Here is a 19,167-nt window from a genome sequence, read left to right as displayed (position 1 = left end):
AATGGTAACACGTCTGACCGGTAATCAGAAGGTCTGAGTTTCGATCCCCGGTCGAGGTCGACTGAATTTTTGGGATTTTTTTCTTGTATTTTAATTTCTCGCTTTGTCTAGCACCTTTCATGACACTTGTTCAGATCTTTAATATAACAGGGCATTGGGTTCATACCAATGACACCTACAGGTACAGGTGTCTTTGGTTCATACTTATAATTTCGTGAATTTTATATCAAACTAAAAAAAAAAAGGCAACATGGTCAGACGATGCACAGAGACGACTGAGACATTGAGTAAGCCTAAAAAATAAATAAATAAGTAAATAAATAAATAAATAAATAAACGAAAAAAAAATATCAACAACAACAAAAAAACCAAAACAAACAAACAACAAACGCAGTAACTATCTCGAGTCCCTCTCGTAGCGTGGTGGATGGCGTCGATTGTAGAGCGTCCCTCTCGTGGCCAGGCGGATGTATCATAACAGTCAGGTCGTGGGTTCGAACCAAAGACCAAAGAGAAGTCTTTGGTCCGTGGTTCGAATACCCATCTCCGCAAAGTTTTTTTTTCTCTATTGTCTTCTGGAACTTTCCTACTCTACTCACTTCATATCTTGTTATGAGCAGCTGAATATTGCCTTATGGCGGATTCAAGATGATGTTTGAATGTGAATAAGTTTCAGCAGATTGCGTAGCTATATCCTAGACTATATATTGCGTTTATCATATGTTAAAGTGTAGCAATTAAAACCTGCTGCTGCTGTCGTCAATTAATAAATTGTCAAGTGATGTCACATTTGAGAAAAAACGATCTTTTCTTTTTTGGGTGACCTGAAACACGTTTTGTTCGGTTCGGTAATAGGTTATTTCCCTTTGATTATGCTTCCTTCACCTCAATGTGATGTGTGTGCGTTTGCCGTGCCGTGCAGTGTTCATGTGTCAGTGTCAGAACACTAAAACCAAGACTTGATCATTTGTTTTATTCTAGAGAATTGATTGCTTTTATACAATCTTCAATATATATAAATCTCCACCGAAAGAAGTTATATTTGTTTGAAATAATAATCCCACAACTTACACAATGTTTGACGAAATTGGAGAAATCGTTGAGATGTTCAAGGGAAGCTTTCCCTTCTCATTTCTATTCTTTGTCCCCATTCTGATTTTGCTGTCGCCTGTCAACGCAGCCCAAGATTTTAATGTCTACAGGATGCAACAGTTTGATCTTCAGGGATCATCTTTTGGTAATATTTGTACATTTGTACATTTTAACATGATATTCTGGGTACAACTTTCTGGTTTCTGGTGCCGCTGCCAACCGGCACCGGTAACAACAGCAGACAACTCGTAAATTTTGAGTTTGAGTAAATCACCTCAATCACAATCAGTTTCATATAAGTATCGATCTAATTTCAGTCATTGTCATGTAGATGTTTCTGTCAGCGAGTGTTCAAGCAGGCAACAGAACAGGGATACTATTCCATTACAAATTACACTGAACACTTACACAAAACAGAGCTCTGTTGACATTGTCCTCACTCACTCAACTCAACTCACTTTCACACTAATCCAACCCACTCACTGACACTGCCAACGAAGGCCCAGTTGTGTCTATGCCAATCTTCAAATTTTTCATGCTTTAGTTAGTGTCATTAGATTTGGCTACAAACTGCTAAGTACTTGCCTTTCAAAGTCAATCACCAATTGTCAAGAAGGATTTTCTTTGTTGTAGATTTGGCCTGTTGTTGGCAAAACCTGCCTAAGCCTAAGCTTTATACAGTTACATCCCTCCAATCCTAACACCTCTGTTCCCAGCATTTTGTCTGGATTACAGATATATCTGGATAGTGGAATCAGTCCCTTAAGTGTGCAAATAAATAAAAAAAAAAAACATCTGTCCCCAGGCAAACGACCTGAAATATAGTTCCATAATGTTATATGTAGGTCTATAAATATACAATTACAAGCAATGAACGGTGGCTGTTCAATAAATATGGTGAAAAATTGATTAGCTCAATTTCTAATACATTTTTCAACTTCATAAGAGAACTCCAGAGACCTTTTATTTGAGGGGGGGGGGGGGGGTGATTAATATCATATATTTCGCTCACTTATCTTAGAATTATATCCCATTGTTGAGAATGGAAAATGGTTTATATGAATTTTAAGTAATGAGAGGAACTGCTAACTGGTATCAATCAATGCAATGCAAGTACTCCCACCTCATTGTCATACTCCTCTGGAAGGTTGACACATAACCCGCATGCTAAAATTGATGGCATCTGTTTTCAATGGGATTTGTTTTTTTGATAAAATCAAGATGTCTAATCAATCACATAATACACGCAAACCATCATCAACTTCATGTCAATTTTCAAAATCATGCAAAATCTGGTGATTATATAATTGATATAGTGGTTTCGGAGACTTAGTGTTACTAAAAATCCGTTTTGACAACTGAAAAAGATTTTATTAATTATGAAGCGCAATGATCACAATGGCAATAGGTTCAAAGCGCTTAACATGGGGTCTTAATAAGGCGAGACCTATACTATAAGGCAAATGTTTATTGACAGTAGACAGTAGACACTTTTACTGGCCAGTCCTCATTTTATACCTGAATATTAGAGGTAAAGAATCTTTACCATGGACTCAACTTTGAGATCTCCACCGTGATATTCAAACCAGGCTTCTACAGATCTCAAGGCGACCATCATACACTACAAAACCACAAAGCTGCGTTGCAACAAATCGCTGTTTGATGATAAGAATTGAGAAAAGAGTTGATGAGTAGCTCTCTAGTGATGATTCAATGGTAGTGCTATAAATACTGTATTGTGCTGCTATTAAAAAAAATTGAGCTGTATATTGCGCAATATCACTAAATATGCTCAAAGCGCTTTACAAGGTGTCCCTGGTCAACAGCAACATTTAACATGTAGGACGGGACATGACGCCTGTTAGGCGGTATTACAATTTTTCGGACACAGACAATGCTGTTAACGGCGAGGTACTCGTTTTACACCTGAGTACGGTGAGAGAATGTGAGTAAAGAGCCTTCTCCAAGGACTCAACTATGCACCAAGCGAGGCTCGAACCCTGGACCTTCCGATCTGAAAGCGAGTGTCATACCACTAGACCACATAGCTGCACAATTTTATTACTATTATGCAAACCAGTTTTTAAGCTGCTGCTTCAGATCATTTTCATTGTGGTAATTTGAAAGACTTTTTAAATAAAGCCATTCATGGTGTAAGAAAAGTCTCGTGGTTTGTCTTAAATATACAATTCAACTCAGAGTTGACCATGGGCAAATTTGTTATATTTTGGTCATTATCTCTACAATTTTTTTTATTAAAAGAAAAATAGATTATTACTTTGGAATGGCATTCATCAAATATAATGTTTATTCTTTGCAAATTATCCATTACAGAGTTCCAAATTATTGTTTGAAAAGTTTAAAATGACATTTGTGTGTAGATATATAAAGTTTTGATTACATAAGATGGTGGACAAATTTCAAGATATTGAAATTCATGGAAATCATTAATTCTTGAAACATGGAAATTCCAGTCAGAGCATTATGATTTTGCATGACAGCAGTTCATGTGTGAAACATTTTCATATTGATTTTTTTGTTTTTCTTCTCTTGGTTCATTTTTTATATTGAAAGTAATCATTGTTATGTCATCTTTGACAGTCAATTAAGTCAATTGCCATGACCCATTTCCTCAAAACGGTAATAGTTTGGTTGATAAAAATTAAATTTATAGTCAATATTGTGAGACTTGACTTAGATTGAATTGTCATGGATTTATGTAGGTATAATGACCCCCCCCCCCCCCCCCCCCAAAAAAAAAAAATCAAAACAAAAACAAACTAAATTTTTTTTTTTTTTCTGTCATTTCAATTCTTAAATCCCTTATCGACATCTGTTTCCCCCACATGATATAATTTTAAGGCAATGAGTCTCATATGTCTTAGTCTATATCTCAAATCCTGTCTGGGTGGGGATCCTGACCTCCCATAGTGGGCAGGGAGGTACATGCTGTGTCTTCTATCCCTCCATACCCGTTTTCCAATTGTTTCCTGTCATTGTCTTGGAATGAGATTACTTTGTTTTGTCCCGACCCTTGCCGGAGTTCCTTGGCTGGGAGGGAAACAGTCGAATGTATAGTTATAGTTTTGGGAGATGATATTTTTTTCATTGTAAATCATCTCTCTGTTATGCATTTTATTATGCTTTCTTTATTTTATATATGATTTGTAAAACATTTGAGTGTGTTCCTCTTAGCGGGGACCTGTGCTTGTGTCTGGATGAGACTTTTAGTGATCTCAAACTAAGTACTTTGATAGAGTGCTTTTGGAATCTACACCTGTTTCTTATTTGAACCAATTCCCCTTTGTCTTCCCTTTTCTGGATGCTTTATTGTAATTCTAGAACTTTTTACTATCCCATTTTCTTCCTTTTTACTGGTGCTGATATGACTTTAATGTGTTGCAAGCGCCGTAAAACCCTTAAAAAAAACACTCAAATCCTGTCCAGATGTAAATTCTCACAAAAATATACAATAATTGTTTTCTTGCTTTCCAGGATGTAAAAATTCTATAATTAACATGGAGGCAAGGTCAATTGACAACAAGATGCTGACAAGGCGATGTGCTGTGGTTCGTCTCCAAGATATTACCATGCCCAAGTATAGAGATTTGATGGCACAAAGTGCAGGCGCATTGCTTGTTTTATTGCCAGCTAATATGACAAATCTTTCTCCAGATGATAAACAGGTGAATGTCATGAAAAGAATACACTGCACTCTAACTTTTCCATATTATTTATTTGTACACTCTATAGAGCAAAATGCAATTTTCCTCAATCAGCATGAATTTCCCTTGCCTACACTTTTTCTATACTCTTATTTATTAATTAATTTTTTTCCCCATTCATCTGCAGTAATTTCATTCCAAGTATTTTTAAGTTTTCATTTATGGGATTCTTACTCTTGAAAAATCACTGTTGGAATTTTTTGACCATTTTTATTTTTAGCAGTTTGAATATCTGTACTGGAAGTAAATACTTTTACTTCATAACCAATGATCTCTCGGTGATTGTTGATATATTGGGTTTTTTTTTTTTTTTTAATCACAAGTTTGATATTGATGGCATCCTCCACAATATTGTCTAAATTCAATATAAGACATCAACTTTTCTTGTAATGTTTTTGCAGCACCTTCAAAGACTGGAGGAGGAGTTGCTCCAAGAGCCAACTACGGTGCCTGTTTATTTTACTCATGAGACTGAGAGTGTCAGAGAAATCTACAGAGATGTGCAAGATGGGATGTCAGGAGATAATGCTGCAACAGCTTGGGAAGGTCACAATCTATTTTAAACTAAAATAAAAGTAACCTGTAAAATTGTTTTTAATAAGATTACACTCTATAGACTCATAAAATAACCATGCCTCTCAGACAGTCGACATAATGTAAACAATGACAGTGATTGGTAAACATCGCGAACTACACAGGTTTTTCATATCGATGGCTTGTAAAATACACACTGTTTTACTGCTTGATTGATAGAGCCAACACATAAAACTATGTGTATATTTAAACATTTATAATACGATCGAAAAAATCATGTGATAAAACTAGTCATCCTTTTGGCGGTATAAAAATATTGACACATAGTATTAAGGGAATGCACTTGTCTCCGATTCTGTCCCCTTGTTGTATCAAACAAGTGAATACTGTTATATGGACAACATTTTTCAAGGCTTGATGGCTTCTATGTGTGAACGAAATTCACAAACCACACCTCATGTGCACAAGCCAAAATGCTTACATGACAGTCCCGTGTGTTTTCGTCCTTGTAATTAGTATTCTGTCACTAATCAAGGGACTGAATTAGGCAGTAAATGCATTTACTCAATTAGATTAAAATATCAATCTTATCAAGATCTTAGGAGAATGTTAAACACTTAGAAGACAGTTGCATACCATACATTGAATGTAAAAAAGCATGTTTTATTGTATTTTTCCTCCATCTGGACTTGATTTAATTATATCCTTAAAATTTATCAACTTAATCATTTTATGGGTCTTGCTGAGCACTCTTTTCCATAAGATCCATTGTCTAGTATTATAATATGAATGATTTTCTTTTCTTTTGCTTTACAGCTCTATTACATTCAGCCACTGCCAACGGTTTTCAGTTGGTTATATCAGGTACCCAAGCTGAATCTCTGCCTGACTTTGAAGTCAGCAATATTCAGGTAATAACCAACTCACCATGTTTATTCCCTCCCATAGTGGGCAGGGAGGTACAAACTGCGTCTTCTATCCCCTTATATCTGTTTTCCAACATGCTTTCTGTCTTTGTCTTGGAATGAGGTTACTTGGTTTTGTCCTGGCCCTGGCCGGAGTCCTGGCTGGGTGGGAAACAGTTAAATACATAGTTATTGTTTTGGGAGATGATATTTTTTCCTTTTAAATCATCTCTCTGTTATGTATTATTATATTTATTATTTTAAATGTATAATATAAGCTTTTGAGTGTATTCCTCTTTGTTGGATTTTGTGCTTGTGTTTGGATGAGACTTATAGGTGATCTCAAACTAAGTACATTGATGGTATGCTCTTGAAATCTACATCTGATCCCTATTTGTTCCCAGTTCCCCTTTGTCTTACTTTCTCTTGGCTACTTTAATTGTAATTCTAGAAATTTTTACCATCCCACTTTCTTCCTTTTTACTGGCGCTGATATAACCTAAATGTGTTGCAAGCGCCATAAAACCCTTAAAAACAACAAACAAACTATGTTTATTCAGTGTATAATCATTAACAGGTTCATTCACTTCTGCTTTGAAATGGATTTAGACTGTAGAAATCAGATATAGAATCCAAAGGTGGGAGGAGGTGTAATGTACTAGTTCCTTCTATGATTTTAAAATATGGGTTAAAATCAACTTCTAAAGCCAACCAGGTATGTGGCATTACTGGAGCATTAGTTGGTATTTTCTTTAGTTTTAATAATTGCGTGATGTATGTGTGCTAGGCTTCTATAGTTAAAATAAGGTTATTTTCCCTTTTGCAAATTATTTTTGGTAATGATGATAATAATAACCGTCATCATCAATTCTGCTGTTTCGGGTGGGGGTTCCTGATCTCAGTGAGGTACTTACTGTATCTTCTATCCCCTAAATATCTTTTCCTACATGCTTTCTGTCTTTGTCTTGGAATGAGATTAATTTGTCTTGTCCTGGCCCTTTCCGGATACCCTGGTTGAGAGGGAAACAGTCAAATGTATAGTTAGTTTTGGGAGATGATATTTTTTTCCTTGTAAATCATCTTTCTGGTATGTACTGTATTATTTTTTCTTTTAGATAAATAATGATTTGTAAACATTTGAGTGTGTTCTTCTTTGTGGGACCTGTGCTTGTGTCTCGATGAGACTTTTAGGTGATCTCAAACTAACAACACCAATAGTATGCTGTGGAATTTTCATCTGTTCCCTATTTGAACCAATTCCTCTTTGTGCGGGTGGTTGGATGGGAGCATCACCCTTGAATCGTATACCTATGAGGTTCGCATGGGTGTACGATCCGATAGTGATGTCGTTTCTTCTTCTCTTTACTAGCCTATCTTGCTTCTTTGGTTTGTGATTGTATTTTTGACAGGAGATTTTTTTTTTCCTGTAAATCTTCTGTCTGTTTGTTCTTGGTTATTTATAATTTAGCTTATGATATCTTTAGGTTATGATTTTGATTTACATTTGTACTATTTTTGTTAGTGTTAGATTGCTTGTTTTTTTGTTTCAGCGGTCTCTCATATAACCTCAATTGTGTTGGAAGAGACCTAAAGCAACAAACAAACAAAATTCCTCTTTGTCATACTTTGCCTTGGGTGCTTTGATTGTAATTCTAAAAATTTTTTTTACTATCCTATTTTCTTCCTTTTACAGGTGCTGATATGACCTAAATATGTTGCAAGCCCCGTAAAACCCTTTAAAACAAACAAAGAAACAATACTGCTGTTATTATATTTCTATTATTAATGGGCTTTAACTGAACATTTTGGTTTTAGATAAACTTTTAGGACAACAGTGGTTTGATTACAAAAAAAAGTTTTCGATAGACATTTATGACAACAGTGGTTTGATTTTTAAAAAATAAATATTTTTGTTACTTTTCTTCCATTTATTTCTTGTTCAGGGTCGTCTCTCTGGATTTGGTATTGAGGAGCAGTTGCCAACGATTGTTATTACAGCACATTATGATGCAGGAGGAATTGCACCAGTAATTATATTTGTGGCTATTAAAAATACTTTAACTTTGGAATGATTGCTTTTTTTTTTTTCTCTCTTTCTTTATTTTTATTATTTATTTATTTATTTATTCTTTTTCTTTTTGGTATTAAAATTAAATATTTCATTTTTGTAGCACGGTTTAGACAATATTTACTTAAATCTAGTAATTTACAATGTTATAAATAACAGGTGTAAGACTTTGCTGTGACAGAATATATATTTTCGGCCTCCCCCCCCCCCCCCCCCCCCCCTAATTATGGTAGTTATACTTGATGTGGTGGTATATACTTAAGCTTGAGCTTGTTGAGATAAGGGGTAAAGTGCCATATAAAAAACATATATTATTATTATTGTTATTACTTCGCAGTAGACAAGTATCCTTTCCGGGAAATAGCAAGTAATTGCTACTTATTTCATGATCAAACCCTGCCTGGTTAATTTGAAGGACTACTGTTTTTATGTGTAGTTTTTACCCTTTGATTACCCAATAAATATTATTTAGCTAGGTGATATTTAGAGTTGGCAAAAGAAGAATAAATTTTCAATGAACAAGTTGATTTTCAATTAATGAGTCTTTTCTTACCTTTTTATATTGAAAAAACGAAAAAGATCGATGGGACACTTTTTTCTATGAAACTCAATTTGATTTTTATATTAATGGTAATTATTTTGGTTTGATTAATTAATTCTCAATGTGGCTTGATGCTAGTTAAACCAACACAATCTTTGAAAATCGTGGTCCTCTATTTCAAATGATTGTCTTAAGTTTTCCTCTTATTTCCACATTTGTTTTTTTTTTGTAATTAATCAATGCAAATTTTTATGTTTGTTTCTCATGCAGTCCTATTATTATCAAACATTTTTTCTGCCATTGACTTCCCAGTAGACCTCATCAAAGATTTTTTTCTTCTGTTTGTTTTCAGGCTCTTGCTTATGGGGCGGACTCAAATGCCTCTGGTGTTATTGTCTTGTTGGAACTGATTCGACTCTTCTCTAAACTCTACACCAACTCTAGAACTCACGCCAAGTATCCTTTGATGTAATTGAAATATGTATTATATCAAGTGGAGAAGTAGGAGCTAGATAGAATATGAGAGAATTATGACGATGTGAGGTTGTAAAGTAAAACCTTATCAGTATTTAAAATAGGATATTTTGAAAAGTTATCTATATTTTGGCAGTCATTTAGATTAATTTCATTCAATTTTAAAAAATTGGAGCCAAATGTGTAATATTTTAAATCAGTGAAGGTCTGCAGATAAAGTGAGAAATTGGCACATGTATTATTAAGTCCACTTGAAATATATTCCAGTTGGGTTTTGTACACATACTTATAAATACATTTGTTAAAACTTAATTTATTTAAGATATGTGATGTGAAAGTTTCTCTTTGATATCCCAATTTCATATTAAAAAGAAATTTGCCTTGGCTATTCTTTTTGTCCAGTATGACCTCCACTGAGTTATCCTGTGCTGCCTGTCACAATGTCTTAAAAGACAAAAAAAACAAAAAACCCCAAAAAGAATCATCTCCCCCCCTCCCCCCCCCCCCCCCCCCAAAAAAAAAAAAACAAAAACAAAAAAAACAAACCAACAAAACAAAACAAAAAAACACAAACCAACAAAACAAAAAAAAAAACACACACAAAAAAAAAACAAAAACAAAAACAACAGCAGATTCTTAAGAATTCTAAAAAATTGTAATGATAGAATTATTTTCTCTTTGTTGTATCTCCTCCCTTATATCCTCCCTTATTTATTATTTAAAAAATAATTTGCAAGGTTAGACGCTATGTTATTTCCAAGTTGCTTTAATTCAATTTGAAAATATTTGGTCGCATAAGATGTGTTACACATTTTATTATCTGCTGCTTGTTTCTTTCCTTAATATGACTTTCTAAAGATACAACCTTGTATTCTTACTGTCTGGTGGTGGAAAATTCAACTATCAAGGATCTAAACGTTGGATTGAAGACAATGTTGAAGCAGCTGGTACATTTTCAATCTCATTAAAAAAAATATATATATATATATATTAAAAGTAAAAGAAAATTAAAATAAAATCATTATGCTTTTATTTTATCTCATGGGGATACGTTGCAGAACTGATTATGCATGAATGAGGGGATTCGAAATTTGACCATTTGGTTGCACAAGAGAATTCTAATTGTAGCACACTACAGCACATAACTCTTGTGTGCATTTATAAATGATTTATAGGCATTTTGATTGAAACATGTGTTCTGAAATATTTTCTCAACTATTAAGAGGAGATATAATAATAATAATAATAATAATAGATCTTTATTGTCCATAAATATGGCAATTTGTCATTTAGTTACACTTGTCATAACGTTATATGATAACTATAACATTGAACAGACACCTCACTCCTACCCATTCTCTCTCTCTCTCTCTCTCTCTCTCTCTCTCTCTCTCTCTGAATGTTGCTTTTCTCTTTTGTTCATTTCCCTTGCAAAAATTCTGATTTGTTTTTCTTTACTCTTAGTTTATTAAATGACAAAATTATTATTTATTTATTTTTTTTTTTTTCAAAATCTATTTACAGAAGGTAATTTGTTGTCAGATGTTGCCTTTGTCGTGTGTCTAGATACTTTGGGAAGTGGGGAGGAGCTCAACCTTCATGTGTCTAAACCACCCAAAGAGGAGAGTATGGGTGGGCAATTTTATAAGGTAAGATGCTGATGCTAATGATAATATAACATGTATGTTTTTATCATATTGAAGGCATTCATTTTCGAAGTTCTTTTTCCATTTAAAAATCAAAATTTTTTCCCCTCCATGAATTAATTTTGAATCTTCAATTCAAATTTATTCCACTATAGGATAAATATTAGAGATCACAGTCGGGGGATGGAAGAATATTGTTCTGAAACAAAACCCATTTTCTTTAAATTTTACTTCATGAAAGATCAAATTTGATACCAAAGAAAAGTGGACTAGAATGAAGTGATCATCAAACTTTGTTATTTTATTTTCCAGCACCTTGAAGATGTTGGTAAAGTTCATCATCCTGATGTAAAAGTCGGTATGGTCCACAAGAAAATCAACTTGGCTGATGAAATGCTTGCTTGGGAACATGAAAGATTCAGTATTAAACGCATGTTGGCTTTTACACTCAGTCATTTCAACTCTCACAAAGATGGAAATCGTGCTTCAATTCTTGATACAAGGTAGGTATCAAAATGTTTGTATTTCATTAAGATTTTGATTAATTTATTTTATTATTTTCTTCTCAATTTTTCCTCTGAGAACTTGTGAAAGTGAGAATTCACCAAACCAACTTTTACCTCTGGGAATTGAATGTTTATGTACATTTAGCTTTCATAACAACAGTAAATTAAATTTTTTTAAAAATATATTTGTGGGCAAGTCGTTTGTCATTTAAAGATTTAAAATAAATATTAATAAATGTTTTTAGTTTGTGTTGAATCGACTTTTAAGTGCAATTTTAAGTCATTATGTGAGAAATGAAATAGAAGATAATGCATTCAATTTATTTATTTTTTCTTCCAGAAATGGAGCTAAGGCAGCAGTGATATCTCGCAATACTCAAATCATTGCTGAATCTTTAGCCAGGTTGGTCTACAATGTAACTAGTCAGGGAGATTTCCAGATGTTCACAGAGGCCCTTGTAAGTTTGCAAAATTTTATGAAATGGTTTTATGTCAGTAGTTTTGCTTTTGAAAAATAGATTGTCTCCATTACTCACAAACGTTTTTCAAAACACCAATATAATTCATTTACATTTTGCAGGTTGTTAGACCTAGTATTATGTTATCATAGAGTTTTCACAGAGCATATTATTTCCGTCAAAGTTTCTAAATTCTTCTTCTTTGTCTAGTATTTCCTCACGGAAGTCCTTTGAATTTTTCCCTTTAAATATATGTTTTAATTTCTGATCCCCCAATCCCCACACCCTCACCCCTGTGATTTAATTTTCTGTCTATACTAAACACGAGTCCTACTTTGTTTTAAAATTATTTGTTTATTTTTCAGAAAATGGAAAAAAAAGCCTAGACATATCATCTTGGCATCTATAATGAATATGATTTCAATACTGGAATCCATTGCCTATGAAATATTAATTCATATTAAAGTTAAATGTCATGACAATTGAAATAAAAAAAAAACTAAACAATATTGTTATCATCAGGCTGTAGATGATTCTCTGATTGAATCATGGTTGAACTATTTGTCCACCAAACCAAGAGCAGCCCAGTTGTTAAAACCCGACTCTGAGACAATTGTCACTTTAGAACAGACGATGAGTCGCTATCTCAAAGACGTCCGCAAAATGCCTGTCAAGGCAGACAAAAGGTTTGGATTATTTAAATATTAAATTAAACTTAAATATTTAATAAAACAAATTTTTTACTTTTATTTAGATATTGTCAAATTGAATAATAGGCAATGCCATAAATATAGCTTAGGAAGCTATTAGATTTTAGCCAATTGTGTAGAAAAACTTGAAGATTCATGGACATGCGTGGAATAAAATGTAATAAATTTTGTAGACATTTAACTTAGGTAAATGATTCTGACAATTAATCATAGATTAGAAAAATAGTTGTACATACTAATACTATTGCTGAGATCAATTCAGGTAATCCATTTCGGAAAATTTTTTGGTTCTTCCTGTTCAATATTTTATTCATCATCTTGTTGTCTAAGTGACTCTTTGGATCTAAAATCTTTTTATTTTCTCTTGCCAGAGATCCAGAATTCGTTTTCTACTCAGGTGCAGAATATGTAATGAATGCCTACAGGTAATGTAATGTTTTTTAATTTTTTAAATTTTATTTGGTGGGGAGGGCGGGGGTGGGGAGAGGAAGGATAAAGGCTAAATGATAAGTATATTGCTAAACTAAATACTACAGTATACAAACAGGTCTCAACCAGAATCAAATGGTTATTCAAAGATTAAAACAAGTTTACAATCTAATGGGGCCAAGAACCCAGTAGTCACCACTGTCTATAAACCAAATTTTGATTCAGATGGTCCCCAATGCAAAACAGTTTAATTGAAATTGTGATACTGTAAATAACAGGTTATTAGATCTATTTATTTTAGCAATATCCTTATCATTTAGCCTTTACCCCTCCTCCTCCCCCTCCCCCCATTCCCTGGTATGGAGGATGGCTGTACTTATTTTCTCAATAATCTGAGCTGAGCACAGGCAGTCACATATCCTCGTTGTTAACAAATTTATAATAAGTTGTTTATCTGAAATAATAATAATAATAATAATAATAATAATAATAATAATAATAATAATAATAATAATAATAATAATAATAATAATAATAATAATAATATCTATGTTGTCCATGAAGGCAATTTTTCAGCATGTGCGCATCGTCAGTAAGGTCATATACTATCATTAATATTGGATCAACTGTATTTAATGTTGTGTTACTCATTTTGATTGGATTTTGACTTGTTTTGTCCTTAGTGTGAAACCAGCAGTCTTTGATTTGTTCTTGGCCATGGGAATTGCTGCCTACTTAGCTGTGTCTTATCTCATCGCCCAGGTAAATAGTTTGATTAACAAGGAAAGAAAAGGGATGTGTTATACTCTTTAGTTATGACTTTTTCATTGCATTTGTTATTTGGTGAGTTATGCAGCACTGAAAAGTAATCTCTTATATTCTTAAGTTTTACTTTAAAGTAGATTTAAAGTATTTCCTTTATTTGCCTTTTACCATTGCACATGTGAATATATAACGTCTTTGGCATTCTATTGTTGAAGATTTTAAAGTTTTTTGATCCAGTCTTTCCTTTTAAAGCAATTGTTATTTGTCATGCTGACGACCTAATGTTTTTGCAAGATCGAATTCCTTGCTTCATAATCTGCCATTTTAGGGAGATATTCTTAATTTTCTGATTAATTTTTGACACTGTATCCATCCGTACATTCTCAAAGTTTCTTACTTTAAAGGTAATAACATTCATTTGTATGAACATGATTTATATTTTATTTGAGTCCTCCTGTAGTTGTGAGGGCTTCAGAAATGTGATGCTGTCCATTACACCAGGGCATTAAGATAAACCTGCAATGAGTATTTTATAGAGTTCTCAATGTTTTCTGTATTCAAATGGTATTGTAATATTACATATTTTTTTTCTTTCAGAATTTCAGGGTTGTCTACCATGCATTGAGAACAACTGTTCCTCCTGTCAGCCCAAAGAGAAAAGTTCACTAATTTCAACATCAACCAACCAACTTGAATTTTAGTGAGTTGATACTTTTGTTGTTACAATTTTTTTCCCTTGTAAATCTTCTCTGTTATGTAGTTTTACATATTTTTGTTATATATATCGGTTTGTAAACATTTGAGTCTATTCTTCTTAGAGAGGACCTGTGTTTGTGTTTGGATGAGACTTTTTGGTGATCTCAAACTAAGTACACTGATACTGTGTTCTTGGAATCTACATTGAATGTTTTACATTACTGGTTTGAACAAGTGTTCCATTCGGCATAAATCAATTGTTAATTTAGTTGATAAGTTGTAGATTGTAGATGTAAATCTTGGAAAAGCTTGTTTTCAAACAATTGCTGTCTCATCTTAAAAATATATGTCTTGAAGAAAAATTTCAGTCGGCTTATAGGCAACATCATTCGACGGAAACCACACTTGTTAGGGTTGTTAATGATCTTCTCTCTGTTATAGACAATGGTTCATATTCTTTGCTAAATGTGCTTGACCTATCGTCTGCTTTTTACATTATTGATCACAATCTTCTCCTCAAACGTCTTGAAATTACTTATGGCATGTCTGGTGCAGCGCTTGATTGGTTTAGATCATATTTGTTCAATCATAAACAGATTATTATGGTGGATGATCTGATGAAATCATTCTTGATTGTGGAGTTCCCCAGGGTTCAGTACTTGGACCCGTTCTTTTTGTTCTCTACATCGGCCCTCTGTCTAAAATCATCAGAAGTTTCAGTCTGTCTTACCATCAATACGCTGATGATTAGTGTAAATACTAATGGGACTGCTTTTAATTGATGGCATGGAACAATGAACTTTGCCTGACAAATAGTTTACAAAGTTAAGTGGAATTATCATATTGAAATGATATTGAAAAGTAAATACTTAATTATCCCATTTATATTTGATTCTGCAGGAAAACCAAAGGCAATAGGATGGATGGATCTGGCAACCATGCACTTAACTATTTGTCATCTTAATTAGAACAACTTACATATAGTTAGGGTAGTTTGGTGAATGTGTTTTTATGAAGTTCTTTCATCGTTAAGTTGGTTTACAAAGTGATGTTCAACCTTATTGAGCGATAAAATTATGCATGAAGTGTGATGCTTTAAGAGTAATTCCAAATTTCTTTTTTTTAAGATATCTTTTTTTTTTTTTTTTTAGGATACGGAGTGGGTTTTACTTCCCCTTAGTCGTGATATTTTGAGTCGTTTGAGCTTGTTCACCATCATGATTATTGTTTTAATTTGTTTTATACTTATAGGTATCTTGTCCTGCTTTTGTTTAATTTTTAACTTTAACATTAAAAAAAAATTCACATTATTTTTTTTCTCTTCCCTATTTAATAAGGGACGATTTGCACCATTAAACTGAGATTTCATCTTTTTCTTCTATTTTTTCCCTCCTTTCTTTATCACATTTCCACACCTGAATATGTTTTTAGTTAAACGTTCTTCTCATAGAGAGGATAGTGCCAGTATTGTTGTCAGATCATTTCAGTTAATAATTCATATAGTGCAATACTCTTTGATGGAGTGTGAGAATTAGATATAGCTCTGTGCCTTTTACTAAAAAAAAAAATAATGAAGAAAAAAAATTGATGCTGGAATACTTATTACATTTTATTTATTTTCATATTTGTAATTCTTATTTTTTTATTACTTTTTTTTTTTTTTTATAAATTTTGACGTCTTTTCCAATGTGGGAAGCATTTAATTTACCATTCATAGTTCCAGATTTGTTTGTGACAGTATATTTATAGTCAAGTGTGGTATCCCATCTATTTCCTTCCTTTTGACTAATTTATACTTTTGTACTCAACCAGAATAAATGTTCATTTTATCAATATTCACCACTTGAAAATGATGTGATTTTGTATGTGAATGGTATGGATGTGACTTGTTTCTGATATAATATAAGATCGTCTCATTTAACTTTAGTTAGTTTTTAGATAGAAGGAATACAGGACTTGTATCTGGGTGGGGTTCCTTACCTCCCATAGTGGGCAGGGAGGCACTTACTGTGTCTTCTATCCCCCTATATCTGTTTCAAACATGCCTTCTGTCTTTGTCTTGCAATGAGATTACTTGGTTTTGTCCAGGCCCTGGCCGGATACCCTAGCTGGGAGGGAAACAGTCAAATGTATAGTTAGAGTTTTGGGAGATGTCTTGTAAATTATCTCTCTGTTATGCACTGTATTGTTTTGTTTACATATTATATGATTTGTAAACATTTGAGTGTATCCCTCTTAGTGGGGACCTGTGCTTGTGTCTGGATGAGACTTCTAGGTGATCTCAAACTAAGTACTTTGATGTGTGCTCTTGGAATCTACATCTGTTTCCTATTTGAACAAAATCTCCTTTGTCTTACCTTTTCTTGGGTGCTTTAATTGTAATTCTAGAACTTTTGACTATCCCATTTTTTTCCTTTTTACTGGCACTGATATGACCTTTATGTGTTGCAAGCGCCGTAAAACCCTTAAAAACAAACAAAACTTGTACTTGTATGTGAGGTTTTAACCCAGAGTTTAAAGAAAGTCTAACCATAATCACTTTCTTTGGATATAGATCAATAGTTTTAATGTTGATTTATTATTTAGTATTGAATTCAATAGGGATCTTTGCTTTGATGAAAGAATCAAGTACTAGAGTCTTCTATTGGTCATACATAACATTTCACTTTTAAATGCAGCTGCGGTTTGTTTTGTTTTATTCAGGCCTAGAATATAATAATATATGATAATGATACCATATAATACCATATTACAATATGATATAAGTATATGATCATGTATAATTGTTCTTAAAACCCTCCGATCCTTTTGATCTTTATAAATGGTCTGTTATTTTGGCACTGCCTGTTTTGAGATTTATGTACCAAAATGAAATCAGTGAATGATTCGATAATATTTGTATTATCTATAAGTCATGATTGCCTCTTCAATGAACGAAGAATAGGAAACTGTAAGCACAGTCTCTTAAATTGTTTTATTTGATAGAAATGAAGAACATAAATCATTTTGTTGCCAAAATTTAAATCAATCAGATTTAGGCACTTTAAATGAAGTTATGTGAAAAGACATAAAACATTAATTGTATAACATTTTCTTATTAGAATGATGTTGCCCGCAATTTATGTTAGGGACGATGTAATTTATATGACACTCAACATATAAAAGTTTTCTGATTTGTTCTTTTCCTGGTTTTTCTGAATATTTGACTAGACAGTATCTGATCCCCTTTTATTATTTTTAAAATTTGGTCTCGAAGACAATTCACTATTTGAAGGATAATGATTTCTGCTCGTGATTACAGACCATTCAGAGTATATGCTAAATAAAAGAAATCTTTCAATTTAAATATCTAAAACTTGGGTTGAAATTTAATTTAATTGATGTGGAGGAATGGTCAATTTCTTCATTTTGAACAAATCTCAAAGTCACAACTTAAAAATACTGAAATTCAACTAATAAGGAAAAGACCCTTGCATTCTTCTTCATTTTTAGGTATTTATTTATCAGTGCTGATGGTTTTCCTCGGATCCGCGGAAATCCGCGATTTTTGTGTCAGAGGAGGAATTTCCTCCTTTGAAAAAAGGCATTTTCCTCAATCAAATTTTCTGACTTTGAGAGCTTTGATGTTGAGTGGAACAAACTGGTGCAGTTTCCCCACTATCTAGAAGATAGCTAGAGTAGTTTGTCATCTCAATGGCTCTAAAAGTGGGGGTTAGTGTAGTAAACAATGTGATGTAAAGAAAACCATTCATAATTTTCCTCCTTTTCCCCTTTTTGTCACCATCAGCACTGATTTATTTATTTATTTATTTGTTTTTAATGTGTGTGTATATGTGTATCCCCAGATTAAGTTGTTTTTATAAAGAAAAAGAGAGTTTCATTAATTTGAGTTCATTTTCATAGTTGATATGTGTAGTGGGGTGATATATTTATTTAATTGTTGCTGGAGAACACCTCCTAAACAATGATCTTTCCTCCGTTCTATTGTATGTAGATCTAATTTTAATATTGTTTATATTTTGCATCTATAACACCGATGAAGATTGGTAGTCATATGAAATAGTACAATAAAGACTTCCATTAAATTTTATATTATTTATTATAAATTATGTTTTTGATAATATTGTATTAAAGAGATCGATCTCATATCAGGGTGTTAAGATATTAGTTAAAGCAAGATGGAGCGTGTGTATATGTGCCATGTATGTATGGTGTTGTGAAGGTGAATGGAAATCCCTTGTGTATTTATTATAAAACAGGTCATTATGTTGTTTTATATATGCGAGACTGAGTAACTAAACAGATCAAATGTTAATAAACACCATATTTTGTCTTGTAAAAAGTACTCCAGTTCTTGTTCCTTTTAAAAATATTTACTGATTTTTATGGTGACACTGATAATCTGGAAACAAAAATTATTTGTTTAGAGTTAGAGCAATTTTTCAGGATCATGGAGATATCCAGATTATAGAACTGATAATTGAGTATTTTGCTTTTGTAAAAAGAACCAGTCATGCAGATATCTGTCAAGGGCCATACCTTCTCACTGCGATCAATTGGGTGTATACTTTGGAATGGGATACGGTCCATATTTGAATTGCTTGTAATATTGCTTTGC

The 19,167-nt window shown here is 32.9% G+C and overlaps 1 protein-coding gene across 1 annotated transcript; it reads left to right on the top strand.

Moving 5' to 3' along the window:
- Positions 1-862: 862 nt before the first annotated feature.
- LOC144966283 (BOS complex subunit ncln-like) lies at positions 863-18,891 on the top strand. The gene is made up of 15 exons (XM_078902501.1): positions 863-1,237; positions 4,588-4,778; positions 5,219-5,363; positions 6,168-6,262; positions 8,200-8,283; positions 9,218-9,321; positions 10,198-10,286; positions 10,864-10,988; positions 11,298-11,488; positions 11,832-11,949; positions 12,472-12,635; positions 13,031-13,084; positions 13,772-13,850; positions 14,451-14,553; positions 15,450-18,891. The coding sequence occupies exons 1-14, from the start codon at positions 1,075-1,077 to the stop codon at positions 14,520-14,522; spliced, it is 1,674 nt and encodes a 557-aa protein (XP_078758627.1). The 5' UTR covers positions 863-1,074; the 3' UTR covers positions 14,523-14,553; positions 15,450-18,891.
- Positions 18,892-19,167: the final 276 nt, after the last annotated feature.

Source organism: Berghia stephanieae, chromosome 2 (genome assembly GCF_034508935.2).
Source record: "Berghia stephanieae isolate SIO BIC M18660-M18661 chromosome 2, UCSD_Bste_1.3, whole genome shotgun sequence".
NCBI lineage: Eukaryota > Metazoa > Mollusca > Gastropoda > Nudibranchia > Aeolidiidae > Berghia > Berghia stephanieae.
The sequence above is the reverse complement of the archived record's forward strand: the minus strand, read 5'-3'. Positions and strand labels throughout refer to the sequence as shown.

Coding starts and splice junctions, on each gene's coding strand:
- LOC144966283 (XM_078902501.1), top strand. CDS start 1,075: ATGTTTGACGAAATTGGAGAAATCGTTGAGATGTTCAAGGGAAGCTTT. Junction 9,322..10,197: donor AACTCTAGAACTCACGCCAA/GTATCCTTTGAT, acceptor GACTTTCTAAAG/ATACAACCTTGTATTCTTAC. Junction 11,950..12,471: donor AGATGTTCACAGAGGCCCTT/GTAAGTTTGCAA, acceptor TGTTATCATCAG/GCTGTAGATGATTCTCTGAT.